This window comes from Plecotus auritus (genome assembly GCF_963455305.1).
Source record: "Plecotus auritus genome assembly, chromosome: 5".
In the NCBI taxonomy this organism is placed as follows: Eukaryota; Metazoa; Chordata; class Mammalia; order Chiroptera; family Vespertilionidae; genus Plecotus; species Plecotus auritus.
The window spans coordinates 125249286-125270918 of NC_137776.1; the positions used below are offsets into that span (position 1 = coordinate 125249286).

General features: G+C 37.1%; 1 protein-coding gene across 2 annotated transcripts in view; it reads left to right on the forward strand.

The window, feature by feature from the left end:
* BNC2 (basonuclin zinc finger protein 2) overlaps window positions 1–21633 on the forward strand; it is a 440736-nt gene that overhangs the window by 129470 nt on the left and 289633 nt on the right. The window contains exon 2 of one of the 2 annotated variants that reach the window (XM_080668979.1): window positions 4321–4521. In XM_080668979.1, coding sequence (XP_080525105.1) covers window positions 4321–4521 — 201 coding nt within the window. Of the gene's footprint in view, window positions 1–4320; window positions 4522–21633 lie in introns of those variants that run through there. The other variant, XM_080668978.1, reaches the window with a different exon arrangement.

Consider the following 21633-nt stretch of genomic DNA (forward strand, 5'->3'; position numbering starts at 1 on the left):
CATTTACATTGTTGGGACATAGCTAGACGAGCATGAAAATCCTTGAGTACTTTCTTAGTGTGTACTAAACACATGCCTTTATCACCAAACCTTGTATTTACATATAACTGTCTCAATGAGGTTTCCCTACCCTCAGTTATGGAATTTATTTTTTAAAAGCAGTGTGTTTTTAAAGAAATTATTAGTAAGTATTAAGAAGAAAACAAAAAGTATGGAAGATCTCCCCCCTCCCAAAACAAAAATAAAATCACAAACATACAGGCTAAACAAAATTCCTTGCTCATTTGTTCCTTCAGGTATTTACTGGGGCTGATAGTTGAAACCAACATGTGACTTTTTTTCTTCTTTTTTGGAGGGGAAAACCTAAACCCACCTCAATACCCAAATAATGAAAAGATCAGTAACATTTTAAACAGTCAGTTGTGGGAATTCTTGCTTACAAAGCTAACAAGAAAGAACCCTACTCTCTTACTCTGCTGCTGGAATTGCACTGTGCCTCCCTATAGTCTTGTTATCCCACACACACTGAAATGCAAATTCTTTGCAACTAATTGGATCTCATTGAGGGTACATGCACAGTATGTAGCTATATGCAAAAATATTTTTTAAAAAATTCTCTGTAATTACAACTTTTAATTATTATCCAAAACATCGGCATCTATAGTATAGGTTTAGAATACATATGGCTAACGTGTTGTTTTTTTTTAACAGATTACTCAACATGTGCTATAAAATGCTTAGTAAGTATCACCTCAAAAGTAAGCAGAAGATGTTTATTTGCAGCAATCAATAAGTTGGATTTTACTAAAGTTCTGTGAAAATACAGTTTCAATGTTAAACATCATAAACCACTTTCAAAACGTTACCTTTTTCTTCAGTTCTCCAGTCTCTTTTAACATTGTAAACTGCATGGGAGTTTCTTACTCTGGGTATGAGTTTTGATGAGGTGGAGGTATTCCCATTCCCATATTGTCTTGACTATCATGGGTGCCATTTAGACCTAGTTGGTGTCCTTCTTAATTTCCATGGTCCATCTCTCACTATCAGTAAACGTGGGAAAGCCAACACATAGCCTTTAGTATCTGCAATTCTTTAACCTGAAATACATAAAATCAGGGCAGTAAAAAGCACTTAGGATGGAAGTGATACCTGCCTTCACTGCCACCACCCCCAATTTTAAATAACTGACACAAATGATTCCAGATAGTTGTTTCATACTCTGCAGACTACAGAGCCAATGGACAAACTCAAAAATCATTTTTGTGCCTTGTAGGTATATTTTGTTGTTGTCTCTTATTGTAATAAAGCTTGTTGTCTTTGTAAACTAGTCTTACAGACTAGTTAAATTTTCCTTTAATCAAATCCATTTCGCAGTGAAGTATCCTATGATATAGATTTGTTGTGAAAAAAAATATTTTGAACATTAGAAAGCTATCCTTGTAATTTTGAGGCTTGTGCCTTGACAGTAATATGCAGGTACTAGTTACATGGCAGACCTGTTTCATCTAGAGCAACCTCAGACATTGATATCTGAAATAGCTCAGTTTGCCTGCGCTAGATAGCATTTTGTCAGAAGACTGCTGGCTGAGCAGACTAGATTTGGATGTATTAGCTAGTCAGCCTAATAACCCTGTACAGACTGTATTGATTTTTTAGGAGAGAGTTTATGAACTAAATAAACTTGGGGTTGGTGTCTTAATAAACTGCTTCTCTCAGTCTGTCACATTTAGTTACGGAGCTGTGCAGTTTAGGGGGAAAAAAGGCTAATTCTGTTACAGATTGTTCACAGCAGGGTCTCCAAATTAGCCCTTTGTTTTGTAATGCCACCTTGCTTGGGCTAGCTTTGAGCACATTTCTCAGTTTTGCCCTAATGAGTTGCAACACTGATAATGTGGCTGATGATCTTTCATTGATTTCACTATCACTTGCTTGTCTGGTAATTGATCCGTTGCTGAGCCTCTAGTTAATTATATCGGCTTTGACATGGCCCGGTCCACGGGGAATTTCAAGTCTTGCAGAATAACAGTTTTAATAAAAGAGTCTATTACTGCAGGTGCTTGCTGCTGCATGCCAGTTGATTTTTGTGTTGTTGTGTGTGTGTGTGTGTGTGTGTGTGTGTGTGTGTGAGAGAGAGAGAGAGAGAGAGAGAGAGAGAGAGAGAGAGAGAGAAGGAGGGAGGGAGAGAGGAGAGGAGTTGGGGGGAGGATAGCAGGGAAAGAAGAGGACTGCTGGACTGAAAGAAAGAAGGGGTGGGGGCTGGAAGAAGAGGAAGAGGGAGTTAAGGGGAGAGGAAGGGAGGAGGGGGGACTAGAGAGAGCAAGAAGCAGGCGAGAGAGAACACGCAGGCAAAGCAATACAACAGCCTGAGAGGAGCGAGGAGGAAGCATGCTATTGACAGTGTCCTTAAGCCTCCCACAAATAACAGCCATTAGTGGGAAGGTCAGGAGCTGAGCAGGCAGCTTGACTGAGGCACTGAGTGCCACTTCAGAAATCAAGAGGCTAGCAAATTTTAGAGGGAGTTTAAGTGGGTAATAGCTAGCTGTAAAGGTACAGTCACTGTTGACAATTGACTCATAGGGTCTTTTCCTGCCCTCCCCCCTCAAGAATATTTTTATTGACCACAGGTGGACTTAATATATTTTAAGGCAACAATTCTTTGGGTTCTTGTTTGCTTCTTCTCAGATATTGAATTTGCTGCTTTTGAGACTTTTTTGTGCTTAATGGTGGTGAACCGGAGGGAAGTTTAACAGAAAAGCTTTCAGGAGATGTTGGTTCTAGAGGGGAAGGCACATTTGTGTCAACATAGTGTACGTTTTCTCATCTTTTCTCATTGTCCACTAATGACACAGAGCTGCCATTGAAGCTCTTTCTGTTTCTTTTGTTGTTTCAGAGAGTAAGGTTTATTGTTATTCTTCAGTTTAAGAAGGAGCAAGGAGAGTGGTACATTTGTCCTCGATATTTGTAGGTGGTTGAAGATTAATGTTCCTTACATTTTAAGTTTGGAAGGATGGCTTTTTCCTGCTGACTACTTTTATGAGATGACATGAATTTAGCTTTCCATTTGGAAGTCACTGTTTATGTATAGTGCATTTTGCTCAGTTCTGCTTTTCCATAAATAGGGTACTATAAATACTATCTAATAAATAGATGTTTTCTTTTAAAAACTAGTTTAATTAAGAATATGACATGCTATCAGAGATTGTATTTCATCAGGCAGGAAAACATTATAGAATTTTCCATAGAGATGTTGAATGAAAAATGGAATTTTATATTCATTATTTTTTGCCTGAAATGGGACAGGATTTTTTTTTTCTTCATCTTTTTCTTTTTTTTTTTATGATTTGAAAGGATATTGTAGATGCTTCATCCAGGAACTTTCACAAAGGACTTTTCTCTACTTTTGAACTTTAAGAAAAGGTATACTTTTTTCCTTTGTCATTCAATTTCTTATTACTTAACATCCAATTTAGTAATTAATAAATGACCTGAGGTACTGGACATTAAGTAGTATACATTTATGCATTTTGCAAATGTTTACTATGCATCTTCCATGTTAAAAAACTGCTAAGCTTATTTATTTACTTCTTAGAGTGTAAAGTTATGTCCCTATGTATATTATTTCCTCTAGGAGTTTATATGTGGTTATAAATAGCCCAGCACACTCCTATATGACTTTTAGGAGTTAACATTTTGACAACAACTGAGCCAATTTTACATTCTCTTACATCTGAATATTTTTCTTTCTTCCAGTATAACTAGAAAAAAATAGTGTTTAAGCATAGCAGTTTACAAATGTTAAAGCAAAGGCTGATGCCAGATACTGCATGTTATACCTGAAAGCATTGTTGGGGGAAATTCCCTGGGAAGGGCCCCAGCTTCTCCTCACCCCGTGTACCGTTGGTCCGTGATAGTGGTGCTGCTTGGAGAGTGCAGAAGTGTGTATCTATCAATGTGTCTGGAGAGGGGTTAGTGCAGGGTGTCATTTGGTGCCTGACAGTGGAACGGTGCAGTTGACTCTTAGCTCTGCTATCCAATGACATGCAGTGGCTGAGAGTTTGAAGCTGATGGTTGGGTCTCCAGTGCTGCCTGCACACCTGACAGGCAGCTGTTAAACTGAGCAAAGGCAAGCTCGGGGAGTCACAATCTATGCATAAATGATAGGGGTATCTGTGCAGAAGGTGCGAAAGAAGCTCGGACCCCCTCCCTCCCCCAAGACTCCCCCTTCCCAAATGAAATGCACAGTTCAGCCAGCTTCTTAACTACACTACACTCCTGCTACTGGCTGCCAAGAGGCTCAAAAAATCCACCTTCACTTTTCAGTCAGAAGAGGCAGAAGTGGATGTGAGAGAAAGAGAGACACAGAGAGACAGAGAGCCAAAGAGGGCAAGAGACTTGACTTTAAGAGACTCCTGTACTGACAACTCCATGCAGTTCGGAACCAGAACGACTGCGGCTGAACCAGGGTTCATGGGGACATGGCAAAACGCTGATACTAACCTTTTATTCAGAATGTCCCAACAGGTAAGTTACTTTCTTTTTTTTTTTAAAGAAATCTTGAATTGTTATGTGCACTTTTGTTTCTGCTGTTTTTCTTTCTTAACATTTACCAAAAAAAAAAAAAATTGATCACTTCATAGTTGGGCTCTATTTTGTCATAACTGTGTTACTGGAATGGCAGGGTTACTTCATGGTTTCCCTGAGGGCTCCTTAAAAGAAAAAGGGGGAAAGGATACTGAAGTAAAAGAAAGCAAAGGCATTTGTTGCAAAGTTTCACAGTACAACCTGGGTCAAGAGAAGACAGTTTCTTTGTTTTGTGTTAAAAATTTTTCTAAAAGCCACCACCCAACAGATGTATCTTTCTACCTATACTAATCACTTCATCAAAGTATCTGCTATCGCAGAGGAGGTTCTCCAGCCAAACAGTGACAAAATGTAGGGTCCCCTCCGTACAGCCCAGCTGACTTGCTGGGGCTGGAAGCAGCTCCAACTCCGACCTGAGGACAGTAGGCTATGCAGGAATCGCTGCCGGCGCCCAGGGTCGCTGGAGGAGGCGGCGTGCGTGGCGGGCTGTGCCGGCCGGTCCCAGCTCCTCTGCCCGCCGCCTGTGCCCGCCCGCCTCCGCTCGCTCCTGCGCTCCCCGCCGGCTCCGGCTCCGGCTCCAGCTCCGTGCGCCCGCCCGCCTGCCCGCCCGCCGGCCGGCACACTCACACTCGGGAGCAGCCTCGGCGTCCTCCCAGAGCCTCTCCTCGGTCCGGCCGAGCTGGCGGCGGCTGGGTGTGCTGGCTCTGCCGGGAAAGCCTAGGTGTTAGTGCGAGGCCAGCGGCTACTGATAATTAATCACCGAGCCTGCGGCTTGTACCATGCGCTCGGTGATACGCGCCCTGCGCGCTCGGCTCCTCTTGCACAATTGCTGGCTCTGCGGCTCCGAGGGGGAGCGAGGGTGAGAGGAAGCAAAGGGAAACAACCCAGAAACTTTCATCTTGGACTGTGCTCAAGCGAGGGAGGGAAGTTCCCTGGTGCCTCCCTCCTAGACACGTCTTGCTTTTCAAAAGCCTACACCAAACCCTTTACACAAAGCCAGAGTTAGTGTGATATTATCATCCACAAAGCACGAAAGTATCACTGACAAATACTTGGATTTTGAACAGATGACGGTTAAGAAATTGATATTGTTTCACTCATTAAAAAAAAAAAATAACTGCTTTCTTTACAAAGAAAAACCTGTTTTGTTTGTAAGAGTTCATGAGAATGAAATATTTTACTGAATTAATTTAGATTTTTAAAAGTGTTGATAATGAAGGAAAGAAAACAATTTGCTAGGCTATAAACTACCATAAGTTTAGAAATCCTTCTGCAGAATATTGTGCACAGAGCCAAGGTTTTGTAGCATATAGCTAGCGAACAGTTTGATCACAGAATTCTAGAAAGGATAAATGCATTTGAATAAGGTGTATTTTGACATCCTGTAGAGGGACCCTGATTACTGCTGATACGGTAAGCTGGGGTTTAAATGCAATCAACATAAACCCAGTAAGCAACTCTGTATGTGCAATTTCCCATTCTTGCAAGTTAGGTTCATTTCCTCCCAGAGATACTCCTTGTCATTGCAGTGTGCTTTGAGAGGTGTGCTTCTGAGGCATATCCCTGACTGGGTGGCTCTGTTTATGGTTGGGACACAATGTGTTTTCACTGACCTTAGGACCAAATAACTTGTGCCACGCTTTAAAAATTAGATGTTACCTTCAGGGTTTTGAGTGAGTTAGTGGAGGTCAGGGTGGTGTGTGTGTTTTGAAAGGGAAAATTGGTTTAGGTCTCCCTCTAGCTAGAAAAGAGTTAATAAAACCCAGATAGAGATAATGATCAATTGATAAATGGCTATTGAACCACATAGATGGTGTTAGATTGCTTCTTTGGCACTAGCCCATTTTCAAGTAGATTTGAATCTAAACAGACATTAAGTTGTGGAAAACATTTTAGCTTAAAAACACAAATAAAAGTAAATTATATAAATGATGGAACAGAATTAGGAAAATAATTTGAAATCTTTCAGAGAAACTTGTATAACTAAGCTATTATGCCATATTTGATCCAGCTATTTGATTTTGTGGATATTTTAAGGTCTATTTTGTGTGTGCATGTGTGTATGTATGTGTCACAGTGAGCTTCAGTGACTATATAAACAGTAGAAATATAGGGAAGTAATTTATGCAAAATTATGTTATATAAAACTTTAATATTAATTATACTATATATTAAACAGTAGTACAATAAAGTAGTGTAATAAAGAAATTAACAATTTAAAAAGTGTGATTTAACTATATTTTGTTTCATTTTTTGGTTTTGATACAGTTAGCAACTCCCCCCTCTTTTTCTCTTCTGGTTACTATATGTTTACATCCTGTGCATTTTTGGAAAATGTGTAAGAGAGGGTAAGAATTTACATGTGTGTTTTTTTTTCTTCTTCAGGATGACATTTTAGTTTGTATAAATATTGTGTAAACTTAAATTCAACAATGTGTAAATTTAAAAAAATATGTGTTGTGCATGTTTACCATGTTTATTTTCCTTTACTATAGTTCATCAGCAATGCTGATTTAGAGAGTGTGTGTGTGTGTATATATATGTGTGTGTTCAAGAAAGACACTTTTCTTAGACTGATATCTCTTGCAGCCAACAATTTCAAAGGAATATTAGTTTCAAGATAAAACATTAGCCAGCTTTTGTCTTACTACAAGTAAAAGTTTGTCCAGTTTAATCAAGTATGCAAAATTCTGTATATCTTATTGCTAACAGTAAAAAGATTTTTCTATTATGATTGTAATGTCTAAAAAAAAAACTGCTTTAGCTTTTGACCTAAAATTTATTTGATAGATTTTTATTTCAAAGTTTTCTGTAATAACATAAAAACTTTAAGATTTACCTGATCATTTCATTAAGTATTAGAGAAGACTAGTTGTTATCAAAGCTGAGTTAAAGAGAATTCACCATCAGTATTATTTAACTGCAGCACAACTTGTAGTAGAAAAAGTCTCACTGAAATTTAATAATCTAGGTTTGTCTTTTACAGGTAAATTAGGAGGTAGAGATGTAAAAATCTTTGTCTTTTGTTTTGTGTGATGAAGTTGAATCTGATTATACATAAATCCTCCAGTCTGTCTAATACTGACAAAAAGATAGCACTATATGAAGCCAATTTAGATTTGGTGGAATTAAGGATGTTCTCCTAAAGTTCGAGATACAACAATTTGAGTGCATTTTTCTGTCTCTCCACATTTTTCTCCCATATTCCATTATGATTTTTTCAAAAAGGTAATTTTTTTCCATACAGACAAATATTTGATAGCCTTAAAGGGCATGACTCTTGACTTAGTAAAGGGAGGTCTTACTTGGCTTACTTTGATCAGTGACAGGCCGAGAATGACCAGAAACCCTTTACTCATCTTCTGTTAATCTCCTGGAGTCCAGAACGTTATTTTGCCGATTTTAACATCATGAAATTTTTGTTAAAAGCAGAAAATAAGGCCTGATTTAGGAAGTGTTGTTTTTTGTTTTTAAATCAGGTTTTAAAAGGTGGTTTTTCTAAAATGTTTTGTATTTGAGAGGCTAGCATATAAAATTCTTTGTAGGTACCTCAAGGGATGCAAATCTAATATGTTTTGAAATCTTTTCAGAAATGAAGCAGGTAAATGGCTATAGCCCACGTTTTACACGTTTACGTTACTAGAGGCATTTTCCTTTAATTATTTTAAGGTATATTTAACCTTTGCAAATAAAATGTAGATTCCTTAATACGGTCTCTTTTCAGACATGAGTGAAATACTAAGTTAGAATTATAAATGACTATGTGCATCATTATGTAGTAATTTAGGATTCACCCAATGATGTAACACAATTAACAACCTAATTCCATTGTGAAACTGTGTCTTATTAAAGAACACTGTCTGACATTCTCTTACAGTTGCTTTATTTAACTTCATGCAAATATTATTAATAGTGACATTTTTTCTATTGTGCACTAGATTCTCTCATTAGCATGATGTGTTAGTTATCACCAGAGAAATAATTTCCTAGATAGGTGAGGGGCAAACCAAGAAAGCTAAAATTAAATCAACGATTTACATTAATGCCAGAGCATCTGCTCACCAGAGATATGACAGAGTAAAGCAAACTTTCTTGCTAATATAAAATCTAGCACATTTCAGAGAAATGATAAATAAAATATATTGTAAGAAATATATAATAACATTCCTGTTCCTGGAATGAATTTTAAAGAATGTTTGATATGAAATTTTCTCCCAGCAGTTTCTTAGTTCTTTCTATTCATATAGGCAAACAGAGTTTCATTTTGTTGAAACTATAGTTTAAATTGGAAATGGTGGTTTTGTCTGACTTCTTACCTCTCTCCCCTAAATAATTTGAGTGTTTATTCACTAACAGCTTAAAAGGCACATGTATCATTGTCCCCCCAGAAGTCAGTTGCCTAATTGTATATTGTGGTTTGATTCTTTTTTGTAGTTCATACAATATATTTTTATTCTAAACTCCATCCCACTCATGCAGACATCTCATTTAATATAGGATGTATATTCTTATTTAATCAGAGCCCTGAGTAAAGCAGCTGCTAGTTAATGGTCTTTGAAAATGACTTTCACTGCCAGGCATCATCCATCCCTAGGTTTCTGCACTTTTTCCTCCTCCCTTCTTACTCCTCTTCTTACAGTTGGTGTGTTTTAGTGATCATGTCTTACTAAAAAAGAAAAGGACTAAATTGACCAAACTTATGGTCGTGTTGCTAAAATAAATATTTATATTATAGTAGGAGGCATGTAATTTCAGCCTGTTGAATTACTAGGCTGCTGTCCTACCTCCTATTTAGTTCCCCTCTCTAATTTGAGTGATATTAGGTTTTATTTTGAAGTTTCAACTGTAGACATATATTTAAATATAATTCTTAACATACACTCTGATAATGTAACATGAAAATAGGAATATTTGGGTAATGGTTACAATACAAATTGTAGCATAGAGACAGGTGCTTGTGGAAGTCTGTGTATAGCATGCAGACTTCACTTAACAGTGAAGTCTAATTTGTAATGCATTGAGGAAGTAGCAATGGATCAGCAGTAGGTCATATAGGTGGTATTTATATACATGTTAATGCAAGTAAAACATGCACAAACATATTCTCAGATGTGTATGAGGTATACCTTAAAACCTGTCCACAGATTTCAAGTTTATTTTCAACACGGTATGCTAAGGGAATTTGAACATAGTAGGTGATCATTTTGAAATTATTTTTCTCATCTTTCTGTCATCTGCAAACTGGTGCTGTGTGTCTGTATAATTTGTAAAGCCTTTTGCTAAAGTGAGTCAGGTAACCACAGTTGAAAAACAAATCCCTAAAGGTGCAGATATCTATAATTGCAGTTATTTTTTTAATAATTATATTTATGAGTGTAAGTTAACATTCACTGATAAATCCAATTATTCATGCATGCCTTTATGGAAATCTGATTAATGTAGTGACAGGACAGATTTGGGCTACCACAGCAGCACATCCTCCCACTCCTATGTCAGGGTTAAGAGCTGCGGCAAATCCTCCCTAACTAATTAGATGCTGAGTAAGGCATCTCTGAGAAGTTGGGGCAAAAGTGAATGGGTCACAGCCAACGCAGGATTGCAAGGACTCCAGTGATAGTGAAAGCATTCAAGTTTGCCAGGTCGTTGTGACACAGGGAGCTGATTCCAAAGGAACAGACCGTTACAGATAGTGAGCTGGCGTAATCCACTTCAATGAAAAACAGAAATTCTAGTGCTGCTCCTTCCCACCTTATATGCACTACACACACTCACTTAAAGAAAGTTACATTGGGCCTCCGCCCTGACCAATCTGCAAGGCTTTGGAGAGGATTTGCCTTACAAACCTGAATAGCTAATGACTCTATAGCTGAAAAGAGGTCTTTTCTCAACTTGGGACTCTTGAGTAGAATGTATATAGCAAAAGGAATGACAGAAGAAACTGGAATTTGCTTTTAGCCTGTGCCCATAATTTGAATCATAGTGTTTGAATTGATCTAGGAATTAACTCATTACCCTCCCCCCCACCCCCCCCCCACACACACACCCAGAATATTGTCAGGGAACTTTGTGGTGGTAGGGAGAAAAGAGTGAATCATGGGATGACTTTTTCAGTGAGAGACATTTTCTCTGAAATCCTTTGCTTGTTATTGTCCAAAGAACATGGAATATAATGGTTCCAAGATTTCCTTTCTCGTGAGGTTTGGAGCCTGGTTTGTTATATGCGTAGGATGAATTCTTCACCACGTGAAAACCCTCTCCTATATTTCATGGTATGTTTTTGCCACTACATAACCACCCTTCTCTAAGCCCTGGCCAGAAGATTGTGTGAGGATTGTAGAAAATGATTGATGTCATCCCTGTCTGCCAAAGCTGATGCCATTTTTATTTCCCGAAAAGCAGCTGGCTTCCACATTTTGCTTGGTGATCCTCATCTACTGAAGGACCAGGAGAGGAGGAGAGGGGGAGTTCAAAGTCCCTTTCAGGGAACTTTGACATCTATTTTTAAGCATTAGAGAAATAAAGGAAAGGAGCCATAATTCAGGATTAACACTCTATCTCCTGGCACATAAGCAAAGCATTGTGTAAAAGAGTGAATCTTTTTCCTGTAAGATAAACTAGTAAACAGGTGAGAAAAATAATATGAAAAAACATTCTGAGCAACACAAGCTCTTATTATGTGCCTATGACATCCCCAAAATGATACCTGGGGCTGTGATATACAAGGTACCACATCTCACTGAGCATGACCTGTGCTGTCTTCTCCTTTCCCAGGTTTAAAAAAAAGTTCAGAGAATAGGAAAAATAACAGTATTGATTCTTTTCTAATTTGTACATTCCTTGTAGGAAGTCTAGCAAATTTCATGGTATACATTAAACCCTAAGGTGAAAAATTTATGACTGGAGTTCATTTGGGGGAGAACAGTGTGCAATGCCCTTCTGTTTAAACACTCTGTGAGGCATTTCACGCCGTGGAGTCAGAGATCAGGAGAAGAGAGGGAGCCCTGTATCATTTCTTCATTCACAGAGCCTTCCTTAATGGAAATGCTTGTGGAAAAACAATGCATTACTCAAGCCAGCTAGCTTAGAAATCAAATTCTCAGCTTATTAATCATCATTCCAATTAACAAAAAAAGAATTGATCCTTTAACAACAAAATAATATCCTTTTGTTTTTCTTTAATTAGCCCATCGGTTTTTCATTTCTCTCTGTTAAGAAAATGAAAATAATCTTGAACAGTATGAAGTTACTCATTGAAACATTGACTCTCTTGAGCATATCTGACATCTTATTTACTCAACAATTTTGGACTATAGTATTATTTTGCTACTGTCTTAAAGATTTGTGTGTTGTTGAGGGGGGAGATATGATTTAAATCTCACTTCTATTTGGTTGGCAGCAATTTACTTAATGATCCAAATATGTGGTTAGTCTGTTCTTCCTTCCTTTTCCTGTTCCCATAGACCTGATTTCTTTCTTTCTTTATTCTCCATTCAGCTCATCTCTCTTTTTCTGAATTTCTCCTTACTTTCACTGGCTCTTTTTGCCCTAATATAAAGGAATTGAAAGGTACCTGAAATGTAAGAGTTATTGAATAAGGCATCTTTTTGCCAGTCTGTCATTTGGCAGTTATAGGAAAGAGGTGCCACCCTCTGATGTGGTCCTCCGTTGTGTAACTGCTGACAGGAGGACGGTCCTGAGTTTGCTATGTAAGGGTTCTTTAAGTAAGGGCATGATAAAAACATGTAACCAGGGGCCCAGGCTTATCATTCAGAGGCGCTGAAAGACAGCTCAATTTGATCCTTCGCCTGAGTCAGAAAGTACTTAACTGAAAAGAGATTTTGCTTTTCTCTTTCTCTTCTCTCTCCCTTTTTTAAAGTAATTCTTGGATTTATCATTTTGTGCAGTTAAACTTCCATCTATACAAGAGAGAGCATTTCCTTAGAAGAAGGGAATCGTGTAAAGTTTTCCTTCAATAGGTTGAAGGTATGAGTCTTTGAGACAAGCTGCAGTTATTTAATGAGTTAACTGAAACATATAAAAAAGGAATCGAAATGATGGCAGGGCAAATATTAATGGGTGGCATTATGAAATTGAAATTTAAAACATGCAGTATACATAACACAATGCATGTTCACTACTATTTTGTATTTAATAAATTTTAACTCATTGTCTTACACAGCAGAGAGATTGTTAAAGTTGACAAGATTAAAAATGTCATGCTATATGGGAAAGACATAGCTTTCAGTATTGTACCTGCTGTGCTTTTGTGTGACTGTCATGAATTTTTCAACTTTATTAAGGTGTCTTTTAGTGGCTATTTGTTCTCTAGACAGTTCTCTAGGACTCATATTTGATCAGAGTGCCTGAACTGGGTAGGGGGTTTGGAAATAAAAATTTCAGGATAATGAATATTTTACATGCCAAAAGTAATTACTTTCAGTTGGCTTAATATAATAGCAAAACTAATATTAAAATGAGAACCTTCATTGGCGGGTTTTTAGAATTTCTCTTCCTCCATTACATTTTAAGCAAGAGAGATTTCACTGACTTAAATCATTAGGATGGCTATTTGGGGCACCTAATCAGGCATAAGTAAAGAAAGCTGCCCACCACTGTGCCCTCTGCCAGTGCCAGAGAGCAGTGGACATGGTGGGAGGCCATTGACAAGATACGGGAGAATAATTATACACTGAGCATATTCACAAAAGTGTCCCTTTAGTGAGAATGCAAACATTATCTTTGCTAATCTCATCTCAGAACCTAACTCCAGAGTCAGCTAGGTTATCTGCTGCTTTATATAATACCACTTTTCTTTTATTCTTTCTTCTTTAGGTGTAAGTATTATTAGAGTACCAGAAAGAACCCAAAACAGAGCCAGGTTCTAGACTTTGTGGAAAGACTTACTCTCTTTCTATGGAAAATAGTAAAAATCCTATATTGTCATGTGGTACCCTTATATGTGGAGCACAGACATGCAGAAAGTCTACACATGTCCCTTGGTTGGTTGTGGGAATTAAGTGATTTATTTCTAGGTTTGTTGAGCAATTGTTAATGACTGCCTCAAATGCAGTGAGTGTGTGGATTGGCTCACCCTACAAAGGAATTCTATATTTTAGGAATCTCATCTGAATGATTCCTTCTACTTTGTAACCAATTTCTTCCTCTTGGAGCATAGCTTTTTGGTGAAGCTCAGTGTCATTCATTGGGAAATAGCGAGGTTGATTCTTATGTTGTGAATTATTGTCATTTTTCAACCAGTGAGAAACTATACTTTTCAAATAAGTTAAAAACGAAGCCAGGAGAGAGGTACCTTTGACTCAAATTTCAAATGTCTCATCATTTCCCTTCCCAGCTATTTTTTGTTGCTGTTGTTTTGTTTTCTAGGACAACCTTGGAATGCAGTTATGGGACTGAATAAATCTTAAAATATATTACCAACCCTATAATCTCCTAAACAGAGTTTATTGTGGAAAAGAACGTTTTCAGTTTTACTTTATTTTTGACATTTATTTTAAATTAAGGAGGAAGGATAGAAAAAGACCAACATCTGGGAGAGCTTGTTTCAGTAGCCAGACTGGAAGCCCAAACCCTGGCTTCGTCCAGGTGAGACGTGTTATGGGAATAAAGGCCTTAGGCGTTTACTGAACCCCGCCTGCCTGCCAGCTTGGTTTTTCATACACCATTGTTGTTCAAATAAGAAAAAGAGTGTTCACAACCTGTGGTGAGATTAGAGTAATGAAAATGAAGTGTTAATCTGTTGATAGCAAGCCCATCTCATATCCTGCATCCTGGGCCACATTCATGCGTATATAATATATTCCAGGTTTTCTCATGACCAGAGAAGCTTGGATATTCATTATATTAAAAACACCCTTTTGATAAAAAGTGATGTTATTTTAACTTGTACAAATAGTTATTTTAAATGATTTCTTAAGAAATGGACTGCTGCCTACCTTTTGAATATTCTGATAACCAGTTTTTCCATATGTGCCAGTATTCCTGTACTTTTGGTCTCATTTTATTTTTTACAAATGCAGAGTGCTGAAATGAGCCTTAACATAAGCCTAGCTTGAGATACCCTTCTCTAGAAATTGGTGATTAATAGAAATAAGGAAGGAGTTAAGTGAGCCCAATTCTTTAATCCCCAAAGAACACAGGTTAAATATTATTAAGCATTCATTACCTCACTCTTCATTTTTTTTCCTCTTAAAACTATAAAGTGCAAATATAACAACTCAGGAGTCTTCTAGAACTACTTTCTAGCCAGCTGCCATGATGTGAACATCATCAGACCAGCTTAAAGCTTTGGTCATCTTGGGTGGGAATTAATTGTGAGTGTGTGGGTTCTTTTTTATTCCCCATAAAATTCCCTTTCTAAAATATTACAATAGATAGATCAACATGCGTATAATGAATTACACCTTTGCAAGAATTCATGTTTAACTTATTTTTTTTTTTTACCATTTTACTCATTAATTATTTGAGGTCCCCATTTTTTTTCTAAAGCTACACAATTAAAGAAGAAAGAGAATAAGTTTAGTCTTAGATTGTACCAGGTTGTTTTAAAGGAAGTAATTTCAACATGCCATCCCTAAGGATCATCTCTTCAGGGAAACACCTTAGAGATGGAAGTATAAAAGGGGTGGGAGAGGTAAATTAATAATTGAGTTCCAGGTGTCTGCTTCTGATTGCTCAAATTTCAAACATGATGGATATTAAGGAAAAATGCTTCCCATAAGGAATATATCATATATCAGATATCATCATTCCGATACCAGGCCCTGGACTATATTTATGGAGCTCATACTTACGGCATTTTCTCCTTTCCTATTCAACTGGGAGTCACGGAATGAAGCATGATCATAATGATTTTTTGAACTGTTACTTAAAGTTGTTCAAGTTTTTTAAGAATCAAGAGAATTTGGGGATTAAAGTCTGATTTTGAAGTAAATTTGGCATATGTTCAAGGGTTTCTTTCTTAAGGTAGAAATGGGAGAAAAATGCTTCTCTCTTAGGAAGGAAACACCTAATTAAAAAATAATCTTTCAAGAGTCTGGGCCAATGATGAAACATAATTTCAAAACACTATACTAAAGTTGACTTAAATTTTACTCTTTTTAATAAGTTGGAATATGTCTGATCATAGCTTTTTTAGCGCACTTCTATACTGCATAGTACATCCGAGATTGCCTGTTAATATACTTGGATGAAGCAGAAAAAGTTCTTTCTTTCCTGTGCTAAAATAGGGTGCTTTTAATTTGTTTATAAAATCCACTAGTAGGTAGAAATACTGTGTTGTTGCGGTTGATTAGAAATAGTGAAATTTTAAAGATTTTCCCCCTTGCATTTGCTTTCAGTTAAGAAAAAAAGCAAGTAGTGCAGGGTGACTTTGTCATAGACATCTGCTTTTAGGTAATAATCATTTTTTAAGGAAATATGCCGTGACTTTTGGGGTCATTTGAACCTGCAATAATGTCTATTTAATATAAGTATAAATGTCAGATTGTGGTGTACATGTGGAGCCAGTAAAGATGAGTATTTGCTCTGATAATATTCATGCATCCTCAGTGTTGACTTTTAAAATTTACCTTGAAGATGTATTCTATTTTCATACTAGGGTCAGTTTTCACTTAAGTACATGATCTTTCTAGAAGGAAAGTGCAGAAGTGTTAACATGTGAACGAACAAGTGTAGATCTGAGTAACAGTTTGACATGAGCGTCTTTTCTGGGCTGCAGAGAAGAATGTGGTTGATTTAAACCCATTGCAAATGTTGGTTGAACCACTGTGTAAGACCAGGTCATCAGACCTGGATTTGCTCTTTAAAATTATTTAATTATGAAAATGAGTTTCTTTTGCTTTGCACGTATTTTTTATTGAACAACTATAATTTTAAATAAAATCGCTACCCCCTGCCTTATACATTGTGTAAGCCCAGGAAATAGGTACTTGTAAATCTCTGTTCCTAGATATCTCCTCTTTTTCTTCCACAAACTGCAAACTCTCTGTGGAGTAGTATGACATTTTAAAGATTAGGAGTTGCCTAAAAGGGCCATGTGGAGGGTAAGGTAAGTTAAAGGAGTGGAATTTAGTCTGGTGGGGACTGTGGTGGACCAGAACTCGTGTATCAACCACAGTGAGGTAGCAGCTCCTTAGCTCCAGCCAATTGTTGGCAGGTGGGAATGCAGGCCCAGTGTTGGGAGATCCTCCTTTTCTTTTCTAAATGGGAAGCCAGAAATCCAGATTTTTATGTGAAATCTCCTGATTTTTTAATCTTGGCAACCTTTTCAAATATTTTTTAAAGTGTGTGGTCCAAACAAAACTCATCTGCAGGCTTTATTCAGCCTACTGGTTGCCAGATAGAAACCTCTGTTTTAGATAATATTTTAATGGATGAAGATAATAGTTGCATTGCATGTGATCATTCATCTTGGGAATTCCCCACTGGGATGAACCAAATTCTTCCCTTTTTTTCTACACAATTAAAAACAAAGTTTAGTAAATATATTTCTGGTGCTGATAGTTTTGATGTATAGCTTTTCTCCTTATGATCCACATATAAAGAAAAATAAAATGTGAGCAAAACAAAAAATGGTCAAAGGATTTTAATAAAAGGTTAGAAAAGTAAGAATTTTAGAATTATAGGGGAAGAGAGGGAGATTTCTAAATTCTGAAAATAATCCCATGATTTATGTCAGTCATTGATGTAGATGAAAAGCTGTTTTCAGTTATGAAAAACTTTTATCGCACCTTTAAGCAGTGGATTTTTGTCTCTGAATATTTGTGGGATTGCTGTAATTTACCAGGCAATTGATTATGATGTCGTGAGGAGATGGACCACAAGAGGAAAACTTCCCCATGCTAATTTGTGCAAGGCCAATACTTTATTCAAGCTTTAAGAAAACATCATTTACATTATGTAAGATGAGATTTTCATTGTTTATCTAACTTTTTTGAAGGGGTTCTTTAAAAGAAATAATCTATTTATAATTGAAATTCTCCAGGCAAATCAGATATCAACATTTTCAACAGAACAGGTCATTAATTGTTTGAATTTCAAATTGAAGGTCACCTTGTTATTGATTTTCGTGGGAACAGGAAACAACATCTTGTTAAAATGATCTGTAAATGAGGTCTAGGTGTGCTGAGGTTCTGTCCAGGGTCTTGAGCAGCATCACTGGATAAGATCAGACACCAATCAGAAGGGAGTCATCTCTCATGTAAACATAGCAAGCTGTTGGTTTGCTTCCAGAACTGCAGAGAAGAGTTGAACTGGAGAAAAGATCAGAGATTAACAGTTTGTTTTATAGTAAATCAGGTGCCTGGTACAGCTTGTTACAAAGCATCTGTAAGTTTGTCAGAATGACATTGGTATGCCATGTTCTAAAAGTTCAGCGTCAACGTAGCTATGACTTACCACTTTCAGAAACCTTTCAACTGGGACTTAGATAAACTATGTTTGATACAGGGGAGGGAAGCACTCAAATCAAGAAGGTGGTGAAGAATGGAGGATAAAAGAATATACTATTTAGGTGCTGTTAATTTTTATAAAATAACATTTATGCCTTGTATTTGATGCATAGTTTTATTGTTCCATATGCCAGGCTATTTTAAAGCAGTCATTTCTCTCTATTCTGTGTTTATACTTAAAAAAAAAAGGTCTAATGTGAAGGTTATATGAACTAAGTGGGTGGCGAACATTATGCCTTTCTAAACCAGAATAAGTATTTTAATTTTAGCTGTGCTAAACAAGTTGGAAACTTAATGCAGCATCTTCTTATGGTTCAAAGTAAAATTCTCGAAAAGGGCAAGCCTTCCATTCTAAATACCCTGGAGCTGTTAATGCAGTTATTTCCAGGTTGACATAGTTTTGTGTAGGCATGACAGTGGCACCCACCATCTACATTAAGCCCTAACATTCCACAGAACCATTTCAAGTTTATTATGAGCTTCAAAGCCTGCTCAACCCTAAGAGAATATCAAGTTTAAGCATGTCACTTTGCCGTAGTCACAGTTAACTTTCTTAAATTAAAAAAAGTACCTTTCTAGAATCAAAAAGGCTGATTTTCTACACGTGTGATCCTTGAACAGATTTCTCAGTTCAGCACAGATTCATTTTTTCTGAACCAATGTTGCTGCCCTCTTGAATTCTGTGGATTCATCCTGTTAGCAGTGTTTGGGAACTACCCCAAATAAAGCAGGAGTCAAGCTCTGAGATGATGGCAACATTCTTATTCAGCTTTATTCCTAGAGTTTAAGTCATTGATCCCGTTTTACCATTGCCCAGTTGGCTTTTCATTGAAGCACTTACCGATGCTGCTACAGGGGGAAAAAGATGCCATTGCTGTTCCAATACTTGGGTGTCTCTACAACATGCAAGGTGAGAGCTCTAAGAATATGGTCTGTTTACTAGTAGCCTGATCTCAAGGTACACTGCTTCTCTTTTATGGAAGGGAATCCCTCATTTCCTGAATGTGAAATGCCTACCCTTATGGAGGTTCCTACTCTTGACTTCCTACCTCAGTTTATAAACCATCCCTGTCCATACTTTGCATCTCAGAGCTGGAACTTGACGGATTAGTCAGCATTGCAAAGGTCACCCTAAAGCTATTGGCAGAACACACTGCCCTTTGTTGTTCAGTGATGATAATGCTACCATAGCAGTTAACTGGATGTATTAGAGTGAGTTACTTTTCCAGAATACCAAATTATCTATTTATTTCTTCTAAACACCTGATAGAATGCCCATTTACAAGCTGTCTCGCTGTATTTTCCAATAGGATCTTAATGATACTTGAAATATCAGTGCTTTGGCCATAGGAGGGAATGATATACAGACTGTGTGTCCATTGTATTGTTTAGCTTCAGGGAGAATACTTCTAAGTTACACTCATGTTTTAGAGTTTTCACATTGTCTGGAACACATAATATTCCAATACAATTGAAAATCCAATGTGTTCCAAAATCTTTCCTTATGGAAGGTACAATTTTTCTTCTGTTAGTGTAACAATACTTAAAATCATGTTCTGCATTGACTTTTTTTAAAAGGGAAAATGCCTTATAAAACTTCATTTCCTTTCATGTTTTCCCCCCACAAATTTAAATGTGGAAATAGCTTTTGGGTTTCAGGTTTTAACTTTAAACATAGTGCAAAACTAGGCTTCACCATATTTTTATATATTCAAATCTGCTTGCTGAAATACTAAATGATATTCAAATTACATAGGAATAATTAATAAATAATCAAGCTAATTATTAGAGGCAGGGGAGTTAAATGGTTTACATTTTTCATGCTTACATTGATTTTGTGGCACCAGTATAATCTTGATATAATTTCTGGTACACAAGTAGCATCTTTGCCTTAGCTCTCGTTTAAATAAAATAGAGAAGATACAAAGTACTAAGGTGCTAGTGACTTTTACTAATTATTTTCATTTACGCATGCACTTTGGCTACCTTACTTTCCCCACAGTGTGATGTGCCACATATTCTTCCCGCCCCAAGTTCTGTTTGGTCCTAATCAGATTGGTTAAGCAACTTTGGCATTTAAAATGACTTCCTCTTTGGTTTCAAAATGAATAAGTGAAGACTCAGAGAAATCCCTTTACCTTTTAGTATGGTTGAATAGAGCAGATTTTGTCCTGCCTTCCTTTCATGCATTTATTCAATTGTTTCTTCCTGAGCTAGATAAACACATCTAAAGTAGAATAAATTCCCTCTCCAAAATAATGGGATAAATCAGTGTTCAAATAAATGTTGTTGCAGTAATTCAATAACCAAAGGAACTATACAGCATGATTTAAAATAGAATGGTTAGCAGTAAGTTCAGAGAGTGAACAGTATTTGAAAACAAAGTATAGTGTCACAGTGTTATGTTGTGGGCTTTTCATGATCTAAACATTTATTGAAAGGACTTTTTTTTTTTAACCTAGAGGTATGTTTATCTTAGAATAATAATTATTTCATGCTGTTCATATTTTTTTTTCTAGTTGACCCATTCTCCAGACCTTTAAAAAACTTTGTAAAGTGGATGTAAATTCCATTTTAATTAGACCAGTGCAATCTAATACTGCAACTAGCCAGGAATGGAAGAAACATACTGGAAGTTAATACAATCCAAACCAACCATAGCCAGATAATTCCCCTGATCTTTGTAACAACCCCCTTACCCACCTCTACAATTAAATGACCCTGTTGTTCTGGAGTTTCAATAAGACATTTAAGGTTCATTTTAAAAAATGATCATCCTTTACAGGATTCTTTGCTCTTGCATTTCTCTTTCTTTCCCTTGCCACACAGCTGTCACTGGAATAAGAGAAAGATTGGGGGGAGGGGAGGAGGAGGAAGCCCTGTTCAAATCGTGTCACGTAGCACTAATTCATCTGCTCTCATTAGAGGGAGCGAGGGACAGCAGTGATGGCCAAGAGCTGCACTCCACACATGACACTCGAACAGTTTGGGGAATAGAAAATTGCTTTCTCAGGAAGCCCAGCCAATTAAGGACTTGACCATATTGAATGTCAAGTGTTAATTTAGGTTTTTCTTCATTTTCCCAGTAGTAATGCGGGTCCTGTGATGAGCAAATACATGTCAAGTAAAAGTTGATTGCATGAAGGACCCGGGTATTATATGTCACTGACAAGTCACAAATGTACTGAAGTCTTTTAACCCCTTAGGTGAGTGTGGTCGGGGAGGATGAGGGGAGAATGGGATTAATGGTACCATAATGATAAGAATAGATAGTTCAAGTCGGGAAGCTTGGATAGGACAGACAGCAATGGTAATTCATGCAAAAACCAGGGGTAGGACAAATCCTACTCTCAGGGCGTACAGGTCCTTGAAATGCACACAATAGGATTCTTTCCCATTGCAAACAACTGCCCAGAATATATATTCTAAGATTTCATGAAACAGGAAAGGAGTGTACTCCGCGGTCTTGACCTAGGAACTTCCTTATTAATTATCTCCTTTGAAAGAAATAAAATATTTATTAAAAATTAGACTATTTTGGACGTTTTTAACTCTTAGCTCAATGCAGTTGCAGTATTTCTGC